This window comes from Diabrotica virgifera, chromosome 1 (assembly GCF_917563875.1).
Source record: "Diabrotica virgifera virgifera chromosome 1, PGI_DIABVI_V3a".
NCBI classification, from domain to species: Eukaryota; Metazoa; Arthropoda; class Insecta; order Coleoptera; family Chrysomelidae; genus Diabrotica; species Diabrotica virgifera.
This window is the reverse complement of record NC_065443.1, coordinates 13,243,301-13,265,696: the sequence shown is the minus strand read 5'-3', so window position 1 is coordinate 13,265,696 and position 22,396 is coordinate 13,243,301. Positions and strand designations below refer to the sequence as shown.

At 34.9% G+C, this 22,396-nt stretch overlaps 1 protein-coding gene across 2 annotated transcripts in view; it reads left to right on the top strand.

The window, feature by feature from the left end:
* LOC114324536 (probable phosphorylase b kinase regulatory subunit beta) overlaps positions 1–17,021 on the top strand; it is a 44,382-nt gene extending 27,361 nt beyond the window's left edge. For both annotated transcript variants that reach the window (XM_028272497.2, XM_028272427.2), the window contains 7 exons: positions 2,821–3,050; positions 3,123–3,268; positions 3,383–3,658; positions 7,497–7,834; positions 12,691–12,883; positions 15,391–15,546; positions 16,654–17,021. In XM_028272497.2, the coding sequence (XP_028128298.1) occupies positions 2,821–3,050; positions 3,123–3,268; positions 3,383–3,658; positions 7,497–7,834; positions 12,691–12,883; positions 15,391–15,546; positions 16,654–16,812 (1,498 nt within the window). In that variant the 3' untranslated portion in view covers positions 16,813–17,021. The remainder of the gene's footprint in view (positions 1–2,820; positions 3,051–3,122; positions 3,269–3,382; positions 3,659–7,496; positions 7,835–12,690; positions 12,884–15,390; positions 15,547–16,653) is intronic.
* The last annotated feature ends 5,375 nt before the right edge of the window (positions 17,022–22,396 follow it).

Here is a 22,396-nt window from a genome sequence, read left to right as displayed (position 1 = left end):
AGAAATACCCGATAATAGCTGGAGAAGAACTGCAATAAGAGAACATAAAAGAATTGTTCTGAGATAGAGAGGTCAAACAGAGATCGAGAAATAGAGAGGAATGGAAAATACTTGTAGAGGAAATTTCTAAAGAATAAAACAGAGTAGGATGCGCTGATCTAGACAATCAGCCATTTTTCACGTTTGGCTAAGAAACTCAAGAGCACACAATACTCCATAAGGAGGGAAGGCAGTAGAGAGGGAAAGAGAGAAAGTGTAGCATTAAAGAATACTAAAGATGCTAGAATTAAATCATCTTCATTCTCTTTACCTTATCCCTATGCGGGGTCGGCTTCCCTAATTGAATTACTCCACACAATTCTATCTTGGGTCATATCAATGTCAATCCCCTTTACCAACATATCCTGCCTTATCATCTCCCCTCAGGTCTTCTTTGGTCTTCCTCTCCTACTCCTTCCAGGAATCTGCACTTCAGCAATTCTTCGTATTGGGTGATTAACGTCTCGACGTTGAACATGACCAAACCATCTCAACCTATGCTCTCTCATTTTGACATCAGTTGGTACCACACCTAGACTTCCCCTAATATACTCATTTGTAATTTTATCCTTCTTTGTCACTCCACTCATCCATCTAAGCATTCTCATTTCCGCCACATGCATTCGTTGTTCCTCTTTCTTTTTCACTGCCCAACATTCGGTTCCGTACATCATAACCGGTCTTATGGCTGTTTTATAGAATTTTCCCTTCAGCTTCATTGGAATTTTTCTGTCACACAACACACCATTCGCTTCTTTCCACTTCATCCATCCAGCCCTAATTCTACTGCATGCATCTCCATCTATTTCTCCATTACTCTGTAATACCGATCCTAGGTACTTAAAACTATTGCTTTTCACAATCATTTCACCATCCAAAGATACCATTTTATTTGTAGTAACTCCATCTTTAAATGAACATTCCAAATACTCTGTTTTTGTCCTACTAAGTTTTAAACCTTTTTCCTCCAGAGCTTGTCTCCACTGTTCCAGTTTTTGTTCCAAGTCTCTTTCACTATTTCCTATTAACACTACATCATCAGCATATATTAGGCACCATGGAATGCTACCCTTTACTTTCCCTGTTATCTGGTCCAAAACTAATGAGAATAAATAAGGACTAAGCACCGAGCCTTGGTGCAATCCTACTTTCACCTGAAATTTATCAGTCTCTCCCATACCTGTCCTAACACTAGTCGTTACTCCCTCATACATATCTCTCACAATCTTTACATATTCGCCAGAGACTCCTTTCTTATCGAGTGCCCACCACATAATCTCTCGAAGAACTCTATCATATGCTTTCTCAAGATCAATAAATACCATATTATGAGCGTTGGTCTCTTTATTCCTGTATTTTTCCATCAGTTGCCTTACAATGAAAATTGCATCTGTTGTTCATCTGCCCTGCATAAAGTCAAATTGATTATCGGATTTTTCGGTTTCTTCACGTATCCGTCTGTCAATTACTCTCTCCCATATTTTCATGGTGTGGCTAAGTAGTTTTATAGCCCTGTAGTTTGTACATTGTTGTATGTCTCCCTGGTTTTTGTAGACAGGTACTAATATACTGCTTCTCCATTCGTCTGGCATTTGTCCAACTTCCATAATTCTATTAAATAGACCTGCTAGCCAACTTATTCCTGTCTCTCCCAATGCTCTCCGTACTTCCCCAGGAATGTCATCTGGTCCGACTGCTTTTCCTTTCTTTATTTTTTGAAGCGCTTGAGCCACTTCCTCGTTTGATATTCTGGTAACCATTGCCGTTACTGTCTCCGTTAACTTCGCAAGCTGTCTGTCAAATTCTTCATTTAATAAACTGTCAAAATACTTTCTCTATTTCTTTTTGACATCCTTTTCGTGAATTAGTATTTTATTATTTTCATCTCGGATACATCTAATCTAATTAAAATCTCTTGCTTTCTTTGCTCTCTGTTTGGCTATTTTATATATCTTTGCTTCGCCTTCCCTGGTATCAAATTGATCGTATAGGTTTGAATACGCTTCTGCTTTAGCTTTTGCTACTGCTACTTTCGCTTCCTTTTTGGCGACCATATAGTTTTGAAGATCTATGTCCGATCTGGTTTCTTGCCACTTTTTATATAATTTTCCCTTCCCTTTTATTTTTCCTTGTACTTCATTTGACCACCACCAAGTCTCTTTATCCTCAAACTTCTTTCCTGACGTTTTCCTAAGTATTTCAATAGCCGTCTCTCTAATAATATTGGCCATTTTTCTCCAAATTGTGTTAGGGCTTCCTTTCATGTTCCAACATATTTTTTCTACTATTCTTTCCCTGAATAGACCTTCTTTCTCATCTTTTAGCATCCACCACTTGATTTTTTGTAGTCCTCTCCGATATTTTTGTTCAGAGAAGGCATATTCAAGAAGGAAAACACTAGAAACTACGTGACATGGTCAAAAAAATTTGAGACTTTTTTTGAAAAGTAATTTGGATAGATTATAATTTTGATTTGGATACTAACCCAACATAAATTTTATTTAGATAGGACATGTACATAAGAGGTTAAAATACAAAATAAAATAAAAAGGTAATTATGTATAGGTACCTACTTTATTGCTGCCTAAACAACAAAATAGGCAGAGTCTGAAATTTGGCCTTTAAGTAAGCTAACAGATGCCATCAAATGGGAAAACACTTGCGCAGGAGACAGAATTAACCAAATATAGTCCATGGGCGTATCTCTAAACATATTGTTAATCGCACGGTAATAAATTGGGATGGTAAGGGGATGATCTAAAACGTTCCATTTCATTTCAGGGATATGGCGTTGCTGATCGACGACATAAAAACGGAGCTCCAATTCGTAGGAAAATATTGGCGACTCTCCGGTAGACCCACGGTTTGTTTGCTTATAAGAGAAGAACATATGAGAGATCCACAGTTTAAAGAAATGCTAGACTTATTGGCTATGCTGAAGAAGGGGTATTGTGATAGCGTAAAAGTGAGGATTGGACGGCTACAGAATCTCATTTCAAGTTCTTGTGTTGGTATGTCTTCTAGATTATGTAATTTTTTTTTATTAATTACCGACAATTTCTTAATGGGAAATATTGTTTTAGAACATTTGGATTTTATGAATAACTTGGATACTGAAGATAAAGATTTCTTCAATTTTAAACAGTTAGAACATGACTACATTGGCTACCAGAGTTTAACGGACGTGCCTAGAGTACTAGATTTTCAAGATGAAGCTAAAGATTACACGGTAAGGTTTTTTCGAACCACATAACCTAACTTAACCTAGAAATCTTCTTTAAAATATTATGTAACGTTACTTAATTGTCGCAGTGTAGCTAATGCATCGATTTATTGTTTTTAGAGTTACTCAAACCAAGGAACCAACGAAATAATAGAAATGATAAGATCGGTGGAAAGCATTTCAGCCAAGTGTCAGCTGTTCGGTATTTTATTGAAAAGAGAAGGTCGTCAGTTTCGCGTACACCATACCACCGTAGAAGAACACCTTCACAGCTTGTACCATAAAGCGGGATGCCTCAGACATTGGGCTGCCGTCAGATATACCAGCAGTTTGCTAAATCACAATGTTGATTCGATCAGTCCGTTCATCACTGCTGTGTTGGTACACGGAAAACAGGTACGTGGAAATAGTAAAACTTTTTGAAATGTTTTTGTGTTTAATTTTTGTTAAATTTACACATTTCTATCTCTTAATTAAAATTTAGAGCGAATCTTTAAAAAAGGTGTCAATAATGTAATTTTTGTAAGAGAGGGAAGAAATTAGACCAGACATAACACAGTAACTTTGTGTAACATTTGTGTTCACCAGCTTCTTCCTCTTCTTAGCTTTCTGCCGTTTATCTTTGGACATAGGACTTTCTCAATACCTTCCATCGATTTCTATCACAGGAGGTTAGAGTGAAGATGATAATACTGGGGATTTTAACGCTCGAATAGGTAACCAAGTAATACCCGGAATTAAGCAAAAACACAATGAAAATGTTAAAAACGAAAATGGAGAACTGATGATAAACTTCTGCAAGAATAACGAACTTAGAATAAACAACACATTTTTTGACCACAAAGACCAACACAAATATGCATTCAATAACACCCGTGGACAAAGATCTATGATAGATTGTGTTGTAACCAACAGAGATATACATCCATCAAAAATAATTGACGTAAGATGCCTCAACTCAGCAGATGTAGGTAGCGACCATAGCTTAGTATTATTTAAAATAGGAATCATTATGAAATATTTCACACCCAAGAGGGCAGCACCAACACAAACAAAAATCAAAGTCGAAGGACTACATACGGAATCCACGGAATACTTAAACAGGAAAAGAATATCAGAGAAGATTGCTGAGAATGGAATATTAGAAAACGATAACATCGATGAAAGCTGGCAAAAACTCAAAGATAACATAATCAACGCTGCAACATAATCACTTAGAGAGAGAAAAGTAACGACTACTCACATATTAAAGAAGAAAACCCCGTGGTTTAGAGAGGAAGTTAAGATAAAATGTGAAGAAAAGAAGAAAGCCTTTTTACGATACAGAACGAAACAAACACAACAGGCATACAACCACTACACACGAATCAGAAACGAAACGAATACTTTAGTGAGGCAAATAAAAAGGGAGCACTGGCAGAGTTTCTCAAAACAGATGGAACACGACTTCTACGATACACAAAGAGAAATATGGAGAAGGATCAAAGGGCAAAGAAAGGAGATGAATGAATTAATAAAAGCGAAACGCATTCAGAAAAAAACATGGGTAGACTACTTCCGATCTATATTTGCTAAAGGCGACGGTAATGAACCACCAATACCTGAAGTTACAACAAACGAAGAAATAAACATCGAGGAGGGAGAGGTAAAGGAAGCATTAAAAAAATTAAAAAATAGAAAATCTCCAGGAGAGGACAGAATATCGAACGAACTCCTAAAGTACGGAGGACAAGATCTAACTAAACAACTATTAAAACTAATACAAAAAATAATAGAACAAAACAGAATACCACAAGAATGGAGATCAAGCATCCTAATACCTCTCTTCAAAAAAGGAGACAAATCGGACCCGGAGAATTACAGAGGAATTAACTCATTAAACACAATATTAAAATTAACAACCAAAGTGATAACAAACAAATTGAATGAAATTATAACATTAGCAGAAGAACAACAAGGTTTTAGGTCGGGAAGGTCATGCACTGACGCTATATTTATAATGAGGCAAGTTCAATAAAAATCGTTGGAATACAACAAACCGGCATATTTATGTTTCGTGGACCTTAGAAAGCATTTGACAGGGTCACATTAAAGGACGTTATCCATTTGTTATACTCGAGAGAGGTACCTCTAGGAATAATTAAAACGATCGAAAACATCTACCAGAACAACACAATAAGAGTACAAGTGGACGATGAATTAACTGACCCAATTGAAGCCGGCAATGGGATAAGACAGGGGGATTCGTTCAACCTGATCATGGACGAAATAATAAAAAAAGTAAGAACTAAAAAAGGATACCAAATGGCACAAAAACATCTTAAAATAATCTGCTATGCGGACGATGCAATACTAATCTCTCAAAGTGAAGATGATTTACAACGTATGCTGCACCAATTCAACATAATCGCCAGAAAATTTAACATGTTAATTTCCTCACAAAAGACAAAATGCATGGTTATAACAGCAGATACAATAAGATGTAAATTGGAACTGGAAGGTCAGATAATAGAACAAGTGATGGAGTTTAAATACCTAGGCATCACACTATCTAGCTACGGTAGGCTCGAAACAGAAGTGGAAGATCAAGTGAATAGAGTAAACAGAGCCGCAGGTTGCCTGAATGACACAATATGGAGAAATAAAAATATCGGAAAAGAAATGAAAGGCAGAATTTACAAAACCAGACCAATAATGACATACGCGGCAGAAACACGACCCGACACAGAGAGGACAAAAAGATTGCTCGAAATAGCGGAGATGAAAACCCTTCGAAAAATCGATGGTAAGACTCTATGGGACAGAGCTAGAAGTACAGATATACGACGGAGATGCAAGCTGTATAACATTAATAACTGGGTAAGAAACAGCAGAATAGAATGGAATGACCATGGAATAAGCCGAATGTCAACAGATAGTATATTCAGGACAGCGAGAGGCGGCTCCCCAATAGGAAGACGATCAGTGGGAAGACCACGAAAACGATGGAACGACAACTTACTAGAGGCACATTGAAAAAACAGACAGAGTCATGTCTATACAAAAAGAAGATTTCTATCATGAGCAACATACTTCCAATTTGTTCCGGCTATTGTTTTTATGTCATCTACCCATCTCGTCTGTAGTCTTCCTCTTGGTTGTCTACCTTTAGAAGGTATCCAGTGTTGTATTGTGGAGTTCCAACGTTGGTCTTTTTGTCTAGCAGTGTGGCCCGCGAAGCTCACTTTGAGTTTGGCATTTTTTGTTGTGATGTCCTTGACTTTTGTTTTTGATCTTACCCAGTCGTTCCTCTTTTTATCTGACAGTCTTATACCTAACTCTTTCAGTTTTGGCCAGTTTATTCATATTTGCCTTGGTTAGGGTCCAGGCTTGACATCATCGTTTGTTATCTTTCCATCATTAGTTGTTTAGTTTCTTTGCTTTATTTTGTCTTCTTTAGTTCTTGTTTTCTTTGCGACCTGTAGTCCTGCTGCGAGAAGGTTTTTATTTATGTTTTTGTTAATCTCGTCAATTTGGTTTTGATTATGTGAAGATCTGATTCAAACTTATCCGCTAATACCTTTCGGAATTCCTCTCCATTTTTTCTTATATTGAAGACATCTATCCGCATTGTCTTTAAAGATCCTTTTTCTGTCTTCTTTCATGTTAATACATATTTATTTTCGCGCTAACTATAGGATGGTCACTACCCATTGTTACTTGTCTATTGTTATAACGTCTTTAAATATTCTTTTGTTGTTTGAGAAAAAAATAGTCAATTTCATTTTTGGTAGTTCCGTTAGGTGCGAGAGTCACTAGTTAGTGCATCAGAATACAACCGGTGAGATTTTCAACAGAATGAAGGGTCCTCCTCCTCTCAGATGTGGCCCTCCGATGTTAGGATGATCCCCCAGGGCACAGGATCCTCCCCACCGTCTTCACGTGCTCCTCCCGTTTGGACTAAATATCTCTTCACATTTCTTTGAAAACACGTTCGTTCTTGCACATTCGAATGTTATTCCGTCTCTTTTCCGTTGTACCTTGAGAACTATGACCTCGTTCTTACTTCAGTCAGCTCTAGTTTATGCATTTTTATCCATTCGTCGAATTGGTTGCATGTACGCTGTGCACCGAAGATAAGGTACTCCGTGGCCTGTGTCAATGCCAGGTACTCTCTCTCCCTGCCAGTATATCGAGGTCATCCTCAAATGTGAACCGTATTACACCCTCTTCAACCCTTTTTTTGTTTTTGCAGTTAACAGTAGGAGTCATAGGCCAAAAAGAAACCGTCTTCGACAAACCCATGACGCCAGCAGAAATCCAAACCGTCGTATACAACACCATCCAACCGTACGACGTAATCCAAGCCGTTTTGCAGCAAGAGATCATTCTGTATTGCGGTCGCCTAATATCAACCAATCCCGAATTGTTTAAAGGTATATTGAAGATACGGATCGGTTGGGTACTGGAGGCCATCAAACACTATCTGAAAATCTTCGGTCATCAGAAGAGGATCGAAGACCACAGTCCGTACGAAGTGAGGCAGCTGTTGCACAAAGTTTTATCCATCAAGGAGTGGGGCAATAAAGAACAGTAAGTTATTTGTTTGCTTATAAAATACTGTAGCACGTTTTATCTCCCAAATCCAGCTGCAACAAATATCCTGTAGGTAGATGCTTCTCTCAGCTGATAGTTTAGTATTTTCTCTGTGAATGTTATCTGATCTCAGAGTTCTGTTATTCTTTCATTGCTGAACTCTATATTGGACCTTCACTAATAGTATTTTTGGATCCTCATCCGCATTTGTGTTCTTGCGTCACTAACAAGTTTACTATCACTATAATTAACTGTTCTTTTCAGTCGACAAAATGTCTCTTTTTGATTATAATTCAGATTCTTTTGTTTTCTTCAGATCGAATTGTTTCATTTAATTGTCCATTGTCAATTTGTTGTACTGTTTTCAATCCTTTATCGTTTATTCTATATCATCAGAATTCGAAAGAAGAGAATGAGAAGAGAAAAGGTAACGTGGGCTGAATTCATAGCTTCTAAATATAAAGAGTCAATAGTTTATATTGGTAACAGTGTTACGCTACGTCACTTACCACAGAAGTAGGTGCGGTAACTTATGACAACAACTGTATAATCAAAATACAGATTGGAGTCCAACCGGAAGAATAGAGGGAGAAAGTAGACAAGACACTGGAAGAGAGAAAGCTACAAGATGGAGATTGACAGAAAGAAAGAGCTGGAGAGAAGAAATAGTGAAAACTGTGAAAATCTGTAGTAAAAGGATAAAAGAGAGTACTCCCAAGCCAAATTCTTAACATCTAGTAACTTGGAGTCAAGATATTACTGCACAAGCCATGATATTTCTGTAATAAAACAAAAAAAAATGCTTTTTACCTGTGCTTTTGTGGGATAACACAGACATTAATCACAGAAGTGAAAGGTTTTAGTGTATGCGGGAAACCACAGAAAGTTTCAAAACAAAACCAGAAATTTCACTCGTCTGAGTGATTTCTAAGATGAAGAATCATCAGCTTCAGGTTTCTTCGTATAGAGGTCGCTAAGAGCGTACACATGGTCATGACTCTTTAAACATCCTGTATATTGATGTGAAACTTCATATTGTAAGAACAGGAATTATAAGAGGAATCTAACTATGAAAAATATATAGGGTGTACTATTAAAAAAAATATGTTAGCTTTACCACGTAGTTATCAATAACCTTGTAGAGTTCGGTATATTTTTCAAGCCTGGAGAATATCATTGCCTACATTTTTTCCAAATACATAACTAGAATTTGAATACTCTATACCAGGGGTCTCCAAACTACGGCCCGAGGGCCACATCCGGCCCGCAGACAGATTTTGTCCGGCCCGCGGAGACATACTTGAAAACTCCTTAATATTTTTTATAGCAAATAAAATGTTTGTGATAAGTTGGATAAAGAAACACAGAATGGTAATGAGTAAAGACATGTATAATTTATGCAGTAAATTTAACTTCAGCATATAATAACTAACAAATTATTGAAATGAATCCAACTAACATTTTATACATTGTAAGTAATAAACAACACATACCTTATAACAAACATGACATATGAAATGCTAATGAGATGTATGTAATTGAGATTTTCCACCGACAATAGTTTGTAGTTGTGGACTAATTTTACTTGTACCAATTATTAAAAGAGATTTAAGATGCTCGTCAGTTAATTTAGATCTGTATACATTTTTTGTGTACTTCATTTTGGAGAAGGTTTTCTCACACAAATAAGTAGTACCAAAAACGGAAAACAGCCCACGAGCAAATTTATGCAAATTATCAAATTGTGTCAGTGGAAGACTCAATCATTTCCATTTGAAGTTCCGGGGCTAGGGTTTCATAGCTTTTATCTACTCCTCTAATATAAATCAACACCTGAGCAGTATCTGACACATCCGTTGACTCATCCAAGGCCAAAGAAAACCACTCAACATGTCCATTTTTGTCGAACAGTTGAGAGGATATATTTTCAGCGATGTTTTGTACCCTTCGAGCCACAGTGTTTGCTGACATACTGACAGTTTTTAATAAATTTACCTTTTCAGGGCACATTTCTTCGACTACTGCAATTATGCATTCCTTGATCATTTCTCCATCGGTGAATGGTTTTCCACGTTTTGCAATTTCAAGAGCCACACGAAAGCTGGCACGAGTTGCCGCCTCTTGTTCAGTTTTGACTTTTGTAAATAACGATTGCTGCGATTTCAATCCGCACTTCAAAGCTTCGTTTTCTGTCCGCACAATTCCTGTATATTTTGAGTAATTTTGAGAATGTTTTGTTTCATAATGACGTTTCATGTTATATTCTTTGAGAACGGCTATGCTTTCATTGCAAATCAAACATAGCGCCTTGTTACTGGACTCAATTACGAAATACTGAATGTTCCACTGATCTTTGAATTTTCTGCATTCACTATCAATTTTTCGCTTCTTTTCCATTCTACTAAATCACACACAAAAGCAACAATTCAAATCAAATCAAAATACTGTTACACGCACAAACTTGTTTTAAGGAGGTACGCCCTATTTTAATTCACAACAGTTTCATAGGAACTGACTTGTAGTTACGCCACTATTGTCATCGCCAGCTAACTTGGCGGAGCGCACAAACCCAAAATTGCTTACTGGCTTAGGTGGGGTCTTTAGTCTCCTCCCAGTTATCAGGGGCGTAACACTTAAGTGATTTGCGGCTATTATTTTTCAGACTTCTTATTATTTCGGATAGTTAAGTGTGTTTGTGACAATTTCTAACGATGGCGTTGAAAAATAGTAGAAAGAATAATTATGTTATTAGTGGACAATCTCGGGAGAGATTGGAGATTTCCACTGGTGGAAATATTTTGTTTGTTTATGTCTACCTTGTATTAAATTAAAATATATCAAAAATAGGTGAATATTTGACATACTTAATAATGTTGACAGCTTACCACACTTACAAAAAATTAAATTATTCGTTATTTTACGGGAAAAAATTAAATACAGGAAAATTAATAATATGCAGTGTTGCCATCTTGGCCCTCAGAACTTACAGGAGTAATCAGTATAGCCCTAAGGCTGGAAAGTTTGGAGACCCCTGCTCTATACCATAATGGAATTGTCGATCAATATCGCATTAAAAACTCACCCTCAACCTGTATACAGGGTATCCCGGAAAATAGTGCGTTCCTTCAAGGTACGGGCTAAGTGCACCATTTAGAGCAAAAAAGTCTAATAAAATTTTTTTGTAAAGTTAACAGTTTTCAAAAAAATAATTTATTAATTTTAATGCATTTGATTAATGTCCATAGAAATGCAAATACAGCCGGCAACGCTGCGTTCCTTCTGTGTAAAAATAATTTTACTGGAACTCAACTATCATGAATCATCGACCATTAGGCATAATATTATGTATTGATAAAATACTGATAACAGTGATAGAAAAACAGCATAATATTTGTGTTTATTAAATATCTAATAAATAAGGTTTGTATAGTATTTCAACTTATATGAAATTTTTTTATTACAATCAACTCAATCAAGCTACGTCTTCAAGAAGAATCTATCGGTAGAACATGTTACAAAAAATTTGAGTACATATTACACTTCTCCATTTAATCTTCTGGGAAGTTCGAGTGGTTCAATCAGATGATTACTAATAATCCCAGCCCATACATTAATACTTTTGGCATTATTAAAGTAAAACACACAAACACCATTTCTCGTAAAACAAGCTTTATCTGCACACAATACTTTACACATTTTGTTTTGAAACCATCTACAAATCCTTAAACTCCGAGGTAAATCGCCTTGGTGTACCTAAATCTTGCACTTATTATACACTATATGTATTACGTAATAATTAACATGATACTTGCGATCGAAATCATGACAATACCACAACAATACGATGTATTCTCGGGTTACAGGTAATTATGATATGACTGTTTGTGTTTACAAGTTGAAATATCTTCGCTATGTAAAAATAAATAAAACTGCCGGATTGCCAAATGTAAATTTTAGTAAGACATTATTTTATTTTTTTGAGGCAACAGACGACTTTAGAAAAAAAAAATTAGAAAAAGAAAGTTTTCTTTTAACCCTCCGTTAGTCGCTATCGGTGTCACACACCGACGACAGAATTATTCATTCGGGATTTACAATATAACTGTTTTTTTCTATCGCCACTTTCTGTACCTCTTCCTATCAACTAACCTCGGGTTAGTGTACATTCTTACCTACTTGGGTACAGTTGTGCGAGTTTTATAGCTATTTTCGGTGCAAGACTCCGTAGCGGCTAACGGTGTGGTTATTACTTTATTGGCATAACTTGCAGTTCAGGTAAATATTTACCATTTTATTATTGCATTTTATCGATAAGTTTTGGTCAAGTCTTATTTATAGATGTCCTTTGAAGCCGAACAAAAACGTTGGAGGGGAATTATGGGAAATGGTTCCTAGCGACGATGAAAATTATTTTGACGATCAGGGAAGTGAAAATGAAAGCGGTTTTTCATTTTATATCTGTTGTTTTTCAATAAAACATTTTCAAAAATATTTTTCAGTCATTCCTATACACAATATAAAATATTTGTACGAATTTTATAGCAATAACTATTTTTTTTTTAAATTGTCGGTCTCTGACACCGTAGCGACTCTTGATGCTCCGTTTATCCTAGCGACTAACGAAGGGTTAAATGGTTCATTCTACCCACACCTTGAAGGAACGCACTATTTTCCGGGACACCCTGTATATTTAAATAAATAACTTTTACTTAGTTAGCTTTATTAAACTGACACTCGCATTATTATTATTTGTGCTTTCCTGAGGATAGGTATATCACATATATATCGTAAGTAATTTATATCTAATATCTATATCCGCATAGGTAACGAAAAATCTGTACGCTCTGTTACAGGTTAACTTCACGACAAAAACGCCAACTGGAAGGATGCTTGTGCAGAGTTCCCTCTTCGTTCTACAATCAAGTATGGGACGTCATGACCAGGACTCCGGAAGGAATAAGAGTTGCCGGAAATCTCATTCCACAACAGCCAACGTTGTCGAATATGACCAGATCGGAATTGACGTTTTCTCTTTTGGTCGAAGAGGTACGTAAAATTCAATTTAAAAATTTTGGTGTACGTAATAATCAAGCTTCTTCCTTTTCATTCTTTAATTATGCATTTACTTAAGATGTCAAAATAAGTTTTTAAATGATTAATATAGAAAAACATTGAGTAATCCGTGATGAAATATTGTATTCAAACAAAGAGAAATCAACTCATCATTTGCCAATTCTCCTGCCGCTGCTAAAAATATTGCTCGAAATGTTTCTGTTGCAATATTCGACGCGAGTGAGTGTCCACATCAGTCCTCATACTCTTTTTACCGAACGACTCGCAACGATGCAAGACTTGGAGGATATTGCGACGACAGCATCATCTTCCTCACTTGCCGCTTTACCGGCGGCAAGTGAGCGAGAGTGGCTGAATGTGAACATGCACTCACGCTGCCTGTCCTTTGACAGGCTTTCCGTCCCCAAAAATCGACAATTGAGGGAGCGCCGTGCAATGGCAGCGGCATGAGCAGTAGCAGCGCGAGTGACCTATTTACAAACTCATGCTGCCCACTTTCCTGTCCAACTGGACTGAGTGTAAATCCGACAGTTTGATTAAAGTGTCCTCAATCCACTTGTAAAAGGATAGAAGTACTATAGATTTCTTCTCCCCTTAATATGAGCCTTCTACGATTTGCAGGGCATACAAACCAATAAATAATAGACATGGGAAAATCTACACTATGCGTTCTATGTACACCTGTGTACTTATCTAGGCTGTCTGCTTCCTAGTACTCAAAATGTGAGTAAAACTGAAGTAACTAGAGACAACTTAAGGCTATCGGTACATAATTTGCAAATATTTTACGGGTATCCCTACTTTTTCTGTCTTTACACGGCAAATTACGTGTAGTAAAATTCACACTAGTATGGATATGTAAAGATTACTAGAATGTCATTCTACTTGAAAATGTCATCATTAACTTAAAGAGATGGCTTTTGAATGTTCTTGGATAACTGTTATTTTTATTATTGCAAATTATTAATTCAGTTAATAAATGTGATAATTTTTTCACTAACTATGTATTCAGTGATTGTAATAATTTATATGTACAACAAAAACTAATACTCAATCGCGAAAAGAGTTAAAGTGTTAAAGTGATTTTTTAATAATATATTGTTACTATGGAACGCTAACAATTTTGAACATCTTTAACAACAAAATACTTGGATCACAGAATATATTATCCTGATGTATTCTCTGCTTGAATCTTCCACAAATAATACACAATAAATAACTTTTTATTAAGTTTACGTCTTAAATCAATTATTTATCAAATACACTATATATCAATATTATTTAATCAACAACTCAAAATATTCCCGATGCCATGTCAAATATTTAAAATTGTCACTGATTGTCACTGTCTGACTGACAGTATGCTGAAAATATTCTATTCGATTGAGTGCGTTGTATGACAAAGATAGATTTGGAAATATTACCACGGACATTGTGTTCATTTTTTTTCGAATCCTGAAAAAACCAATAAATATTTTTGAAAAATTTAAACGCAGAATGAAAGACTATATTATTACCGAGGGCCGAAAGTCCCTTATAATAAATAAACAGTTTATTTCGAATGAGATATTTTAAATTAAATATCACACTAAATTTTCTCTTAGTTTTTCACCCCTGTAACTTATTAAAATAAACATTATAGCAGTTCTCTGGGACTTTCGGCCCTCGCCAATAACGTAATCTTTCATTCTGCGTTTAAATTTTTCAAAAATACTTATTAGTTTTCTCAGGATTCGAAAGAAATGAATCCCCATTTGAATAGCATTGCAGCCGAAAATACGTACCCATCCTCTTAAGATTTAATTTGTTTCAGTGGCTACCATCATCAGTTGACATGTACCCTGTACACCACAGGCAGTTCGGAAGACTCCAAAAGGAAGAAACATGTCAACTGATGGTGGTAGCCCCTGAAACAAATAAAATCTTAAGCTGTCTATAGTTAAATATTGTATTGTACGGTGAATATGCTTTTTCTCATGAGCATCTTTCAGTGCGTCACAGTTTTTCGATTTCATTCTAACGCATTAAATTGTATGTGACAGAAAAAAACGCACGTCGGTGATTACATTTCATCGGTGGCATTTATAACATTTATTCTAGATGTCAATAGATGGCGCTATAATCGAAAAAAAATTATTTACGAATTATATAATATATCTACGAATATAATCCGTACAATTTATAAGACTATACAAATCAAAGAAAATACCATTTTATAAATGCAATAAACACAATTGATTTGTTTTTATGCCAAATTGCAAATAAAATGTGACATCTGTCAGATTTAACTAAAATGTCATGTCACTAAAATGTATATTATCACGGACTTACCTTTTTTTTCTATCATTTGTGACTCACTGAAAAATGCTCATGAAAAGAAGCATAGTAATTAAACCACGATTCACTGTCCAAATTTAATTCAGATTAATACAATATTTGCTAATTACGCTATTATCATTTTTTACCATGTCTATTTGCAGATGCTGAACCATGTTCAACAACCCGATTATAGACAGCTAATAGTCGAACTGTTGACGATCGTTTCTACGATATTAGGCCGAAATCCCGAATTAACATTCACCAAACCGTTGGATCTGGAACAGTTGATTAAAGATGCTGCTCATATGTATGCCAAAGTAAGTATAAGGGGCGTCAAATTTAACTCTATAGAATTAAATGGTTTATGGATCGAAATAAATACAGTCCGTACTAATATACTTACCGTTGCACGTCATTATCTACATCAAAGATCTAAGTTGACATTATTGCCCAGTTACAAAAAATTCTTGAATTCATTTTAAATCAAATATATCACATAATTATTGCGAAGTGGATTATACAACAAATCAAATTAATGTTTAATGTGAATAAAAATAAAAACATTAGAAATAGAAAACAAGAATTGAGTTATAATCTTGTTAAAGTAAATAATAAAAACAATAAATATAATAAAACAAATACTTACAGTAAAGAATAAAAACAAATCTGAAGTGTCATTACCGCAACTGCCGCAAAATGTCACCTTTGTTCGATCGCAGTTAGAGTGTAATCCGAACAAGTGTGCTTTATATTCCACTTATACAAATTTGCCGTCCCCTCTTTGTGAACACACACACACACTTATACAAATTAAGTGAAACAAGTTAGGATATTTATGTTTCTTTAAATTTACATTAATAGAAATCTGCCAATATTATTTTTTACGCGTTATAATAAAATATGTTTAGTGGCTGTAATTCCAGTGTACTCAGCTAAACGATTCTAACCTACGTTTTATTTCATGTTGGTATCATGTGACGTTACATGTTATGACGCGGATGACTTGCAACGGTATATATATTGTACGGACTGTAGTTCGCTCAAGTAATAAGCTTTTTTGATCATTTTCATTGCCGGAATTAAAATATTTAGGATCTTTGCACATAAACGTTGAATCTATTTCTGTTTCAAATGTTGAATCTGTTTCAAAAATGGTTTACACTTCCTGTCCTCTTATTTGCTTCACCTAGCGGACAATAATACCCGCACTAACTTTAAAAAATGGGATTCACTTACATTCTCCGAGTTCTATATCTAGTTTATTATTACTACATCTATGTGCTGTACTAATCTTCGAATCGAAGGATGGACGGAAAGCACAAAATTAAATAATCAATTTTTTTAAATTATTTCGATCCAATAAACCAACAACTACTACTTTCTGTAAAATTCTGAGGTATTCCCCTAATTATAATTTTGTTTAGGATCACGATAGATCCGATGAAAACGTGGCGAATTTAGTGGAGATTCCTTACGTCAGATCTACAGGATATCTAGCTAGGGCTGTGGTCAATACTGTGCTTAAAGGCGGTTCAATATCGCAAGATTTAGAAAATGATCCAGAACCCTGCAAATTATCTTAATGTTTCATATTGGGAACACTTAGTTTTTGGATCTTTTAATGATATATCTTATATATTAAAGCGACTAGGTGCTTTTATACAGCAATAACTGTGTTTTCCTTGTTATTTTCATAAAATTATTGATACTATACTTTGTGAATAGATGAGATTAAAAATGTGCCATGTTGGTTATTGTTTGTATTATATAAAAATAAATAATTATTGTTGTATTTCGTTTTTTATTGAAACACAAGTGAATACATTATCGATGCTCCTTGTATGTTGTACTGCTATATATTTTTATAAAATTTGTAAGTCTTAGAATGCCCTGAAGCCACATTACTGAACAATGACAATGATAACGAACGCTCAAATAAAACGACTCGAAAGGGATAAGAACACACGAACAAAATGTGAATGGAAATAGGAGAGCATAAAACCAAAACTCAGACCAGAGACATGTTTAAAAAAAAATCAGATAACACGTTCCTTTATTTACATCAAACTACCTTGCTATAGTATTTTTACTACAAAAACGTTATTACGTAGGTCAAAATTTTTGACGTAAGAGAACTGTCAAAACATTAGAATGTGACTTTTCATTATTGCTATGTTTATTATAAACACGGCAATAATGAAAAGTCACATTCTAATGTTTTGACAGTTCTCTTACGTCAAAAATTTTGACCTACGTAATAACGTTTTTGTAGTAAAAATACTATATCAAAGATGACAACAGAACTCTACTCAGTTCTAAAAAATATTTTACACAGGTGGAAAGAATACTGTGGACGATTGATGACGGAGGAGAGCACAGGCGCCCCATGACAACAAAATACCAGTTTTGAGACGGAACCTGATGTACTCAAAAGTTAGGTTGACGCAGCAATTATGAGGCAAAAAATGCATAAGGCTGCTGGTCCAGATAACATACCTATTGAAACGATTTGGGCCCTAGATGGCGTTGGAGTGGATATAATACATCAAACTTGTCAAACAGTGTGGGAGACTGGTAAATGGTCTGAAGATTGGACAAAATCACTATTATATTATATTCCCATACATAAAAAGGGAGCGAAAAATTTATGTAGCAACTATCGCGAAATTGCTTTAACCCTACTGTCCTGTTCGGGTCTATTTGACCCAAAAAATAATTTATTTCTTATTTTACAAAATATTACCCGGCGTATCGATTTGGTGTTTCGTGACTTTATTACCTAATATGAGGTCTTTTAATTGCATATGAGATACATAATCAACTTCCTGATTTTTTTGATAAAAATGAAATTGTTACCTAGGGTACATTCGGGTCAATATGACCCGCCTATTTAAACCGTTAAAAATTACCTGTGTATGTGTGTTTAGTTGGCAGTTTTCTATATTGGTAGTACCTGTGTGTTTGTCAGCCGGATACGTATGTAAATAAAAACAGGTTTCTGCAAGCTAGAACTTGTAAAATAAACAATTTTAGTATAGATGGACGATGTTGCAAACCAAATTGTAAATATGACCAACATGGACGAACAGCATGTCTGTGGAACCAACTGGAAAGACATGAATAGAGTTGGTTTCCAAGCATACATTGGTCTTTTATTTTTAGCTCGAGTTTATAAGTCCCATGGTGAATCAACTAAAAGTTTGTGGAATGAAGAAACGGGTCGTAGTATATTTCAATCAATAATGTCGCTTGATATATTTACAAAAAGTGTGCAAGTAATACTTTTTGATAACAAAACTAATAGACAGGAGAGGATACTAGACGTTTTAATAAACTTACTGCAATACGTGAAATTTATGAAACATGGGTAGAAAATGTACCAAAATGTTTTAACCCTGATGAAAATGTTACTGTCGATAAGCAACTAGTTGCCTTTAGAGGCCACTCTCCTTCAAATGGTACATTCCAAGCAAGCCAGCAAAATATGGCACAAAAGTTTGAATTTTATGTAATTATGAAGAGTAAAACTTCTTATGCTCTAAAATTTCAGATCTATACAGGAATTCATGTGATGTGTGACTGAGTAGTCATTTGGAAGGCCACCATATTACGTGTAACAACTTTTTTACATCGTAAAATTTAAGACAATTTTCTTCTAACACAAAGTAGATACAATGCCGTGGATTATAAGTAAAATATACCGGAGCTTTCAGCAAAAATCGCGAATAAAGAAGTTCATAGCTCGTCTTTTTTGCTTCACGCAAGATACCACTCTTGTTAACAATATTCCTAAAAATAATAAAAATGTTGTTCTTATGAGTACATTGCATTATGAATGATTGAACAATGATTGTTTTTTATAATCTGTTGGACATTTCTGCCTACAACGCGTTCGTGTTATGGGCATCAAGAAATTATATCCAATGGAATACCAATAAACTGGCAAAACGGCGAATTTTTCTTGGGGAATTGGGAAAAAACTAATAAAACCCGTCATCATTTCCAGAAAAAATATACCAATAACTAAAGGCTCTCACGAACTGGTAAAAAGGACATGAGCAGAAACAAATAGATAAGATGGAAATGCTAGTGAACCATCTATGGAGAATCTAACTCCGCCTGCTTAACGAGCACTCGTTAGCTTGCCCTAAAAACGATTACAAGACTAACTATTAGGTTGTATATATCATAAACATATTTTGTAAAATCCATTCTTTTTATTACTGTCCCGGTTGTAAACTGAATTAAATTTTTGTAGATATTTGTTACTTGAAAGAAAACTTGTTTTTTGAAAGAAAGAAATATCTTTTGTTCTTGTTAATAAGGTTTAATTTACACTAACAACATAATTTTTGTTTAATTAATCATAAATTCTTGTTAATAAAGTTTTATTTATCACCAATAGCTTATTTTATTTCGATTAGGGTGCGTTAACCATAGTTGGGTCATATTGACCCGAACAGTACATTTGTGTAGTTGACTCGAACGGGACAGCAGGGTTAATTACACACTGAGAAGATACATATACACATAATTCTAGATAGAATAAAGCCCTTTTAACCACCTGAAATTGAGGAAGAACAAGCAGGTTTCGTCCCCGACGGGTACTAGGGAACAAATTTTAAATAAACATATGTACAACAGAATATGGGAAAATCCAGAGAATTCAACATCGCAACATCTGTGCTTCATAAATTATAGTAAAGCTTCCGACCTAGTCAACTGGAGTAAAATGTGGCAGATTTTGTCTGAAATGGGGGCCTGTTGCACATCCCCACTAATTTCTATTTGTTTTGTACATAGACCACTGGAGATTCTTAATTCTGCCTTTTGATTCCAGTACAACTTTTGGATAATCCTAATATCTCTCCATCAAGACCTGTGTGTGTGTGTGTGTGTGGAAAGATAATGGCATGGAATCAAGTCCATTTGCCACAGAAAGTTGTAAAAGGAATTTTCTTATAGTATAACTACAGAGATGTGGGTTATGCCGTTTTAAATTTGTATTTTATTTTCTTTAATAAAATTTACTAAAAGTTCCAAGGTGTTTTTATTGGCAGCTAACAAAATGTGTGTGAGATTTAATGGAAGAAAATATTTCATTTCAATAAGTGTACGAATTAAATCATTGGATTTTTTTAAATGTTTTTTGCAACCGAAAAATATATGATTTAGATCTCCGTAAGAGTTCTGATCACAACTACAGGCCGAGGACTGTATAACGCCCAGCTTAGCAAGGTGCGATGGAAATCGCCCATGATTTGTTTTAAGTCGAAAAACACTTGCCGAAAAGAATTTTGAAGTAGGGTAGTTGAAAATATATAGAGGTGGGGATGGTAGGGTAGGATGTATTTTAAAGTAGGTATTTTGTGAGTTTTCTACAGTATTTTCCCACTGTCGTTCCCATTTTAATCTTATTTTATTTTTTATCAAATGAAAGACGTCTGGTAATGTATAAATATTACAAAGAACTCCGTTAAGTACTGCTTCCTTAGCCAAACTATCAGCTTTTTCATTACCTAGTATACCTGTATGACCTTTGACCCATACAAATGTTATATTTAAATCTGCTATCAAATTTTTTAAATTGCATAATATAGGACATTTCATTCTTTCAAATTTTATGCTTTTTATTGACTCCAATGCAGACTTAGAATCAGTTAGTATTACTCCATCTCGTAAAATTATTTGATGTTAACCAAGTAATGCCCTTCCAAATTGCTATAAGTTCAGCAGTATATATGCTACATATTGATGGTAATTTAAACATAAATGATTGTTTTGTATTTTGGATAAAAACTCCACAACCAACTCCGTGTTTTGTTTTTGATCCATCTGTATATATAAATGGCTTATTGACTAATCCACCTAATATGGATTTTAGAAGGGTGTGATTTATATGATGGTATTCTGTATAATTGGGTATTACGACTCTGTGTGGTTTTATTAGTGATCTATAGGGTATGGTATACATAAACAATGTTTTATTTTTACCAAAGGAAATGTGATCAGCATTGGTCTCAACGAAAGCTTCTGCCAGTGGAGGAGAATTCTTTATTTTCCAAAAGCGGTTTGTTAAATCTTCTTTTGCAATATCACTTAATTTGTTGATCATGTTTGACTCTAAGGATTTTAGTTTTAAAAGATATTTTTGTGATAATAGCTGCCGACGCAAATCCAAAGGCAATTCATTACATTCTGCCAGTATTGCTTTCACCGGTGATGATATCATTCCACCTATGCAAGTTCTAAGACATTTATATTGAACTCTGTTTATTTTGTTTAGATTGGTGTTACAAGCAGATCCGTATAAACAACATCCATAGTCAATGATAGACCGCACATAGGCTCTATAAAACAATAAAGCTATACCAGTAGCTGCGCCCCAACTTCGATTTGTTACACACCTAAGCAAATTATAGCCTTTCTCACATTTGTTTATTAAGTGACGTATGTGACTCGACCATAGTAACTTGGTGTCAACAATGATACCTAAATACTTAAACTCTTTAACTACCGACAAGGTACGCCCACACAGAGTTAATCTCTCTGGTGCACGTAGTCTATGCCTGGTAAAAAATATAATAGAGCATTTTTCTGTTGAAAGGGTCATACCAGTTTCTTCTGTCCATGTGCTTACCTTATGCATAATATTATCAAGAGCCTCAGTGCATGCTTCATAACTATTTTGGATGGTGTATATACAGATATCATCTGCATATTGTATGCAATTTACGGAATTATGAAATAGTGAATGAATATTGGCAGAATATATATTAAAGAGTATAGGACTAAGTACGGATCCCTGTGGCAACCCATGATAAACAACCCTTGGACCATGTAACACATTTCTATGGTCTCTAATATAGACATGTCTAGAAAAATATAGTTGCAATATATTTAGAGCAGTCGTTTCGCTAAGACCAATCTTAACCATTTTCTGTTTAAGTATATTTATATTTACAGAGTCGTAAGCCCCTTTTATATCTAGGAATAAACAAGCTAGATACTTGTTGCCAGAAAAGGCAATCTGGATGTCATTTACTAAATGAGTTACTGCATCCAAAGTACCATATCCCCTTCTAAAACCGTATTGAGTATTAGGTAAGATATTGTTATACTCCATGTACCACTCCAGTCTTGTTTTTATCATTCTTTCGAACGTTT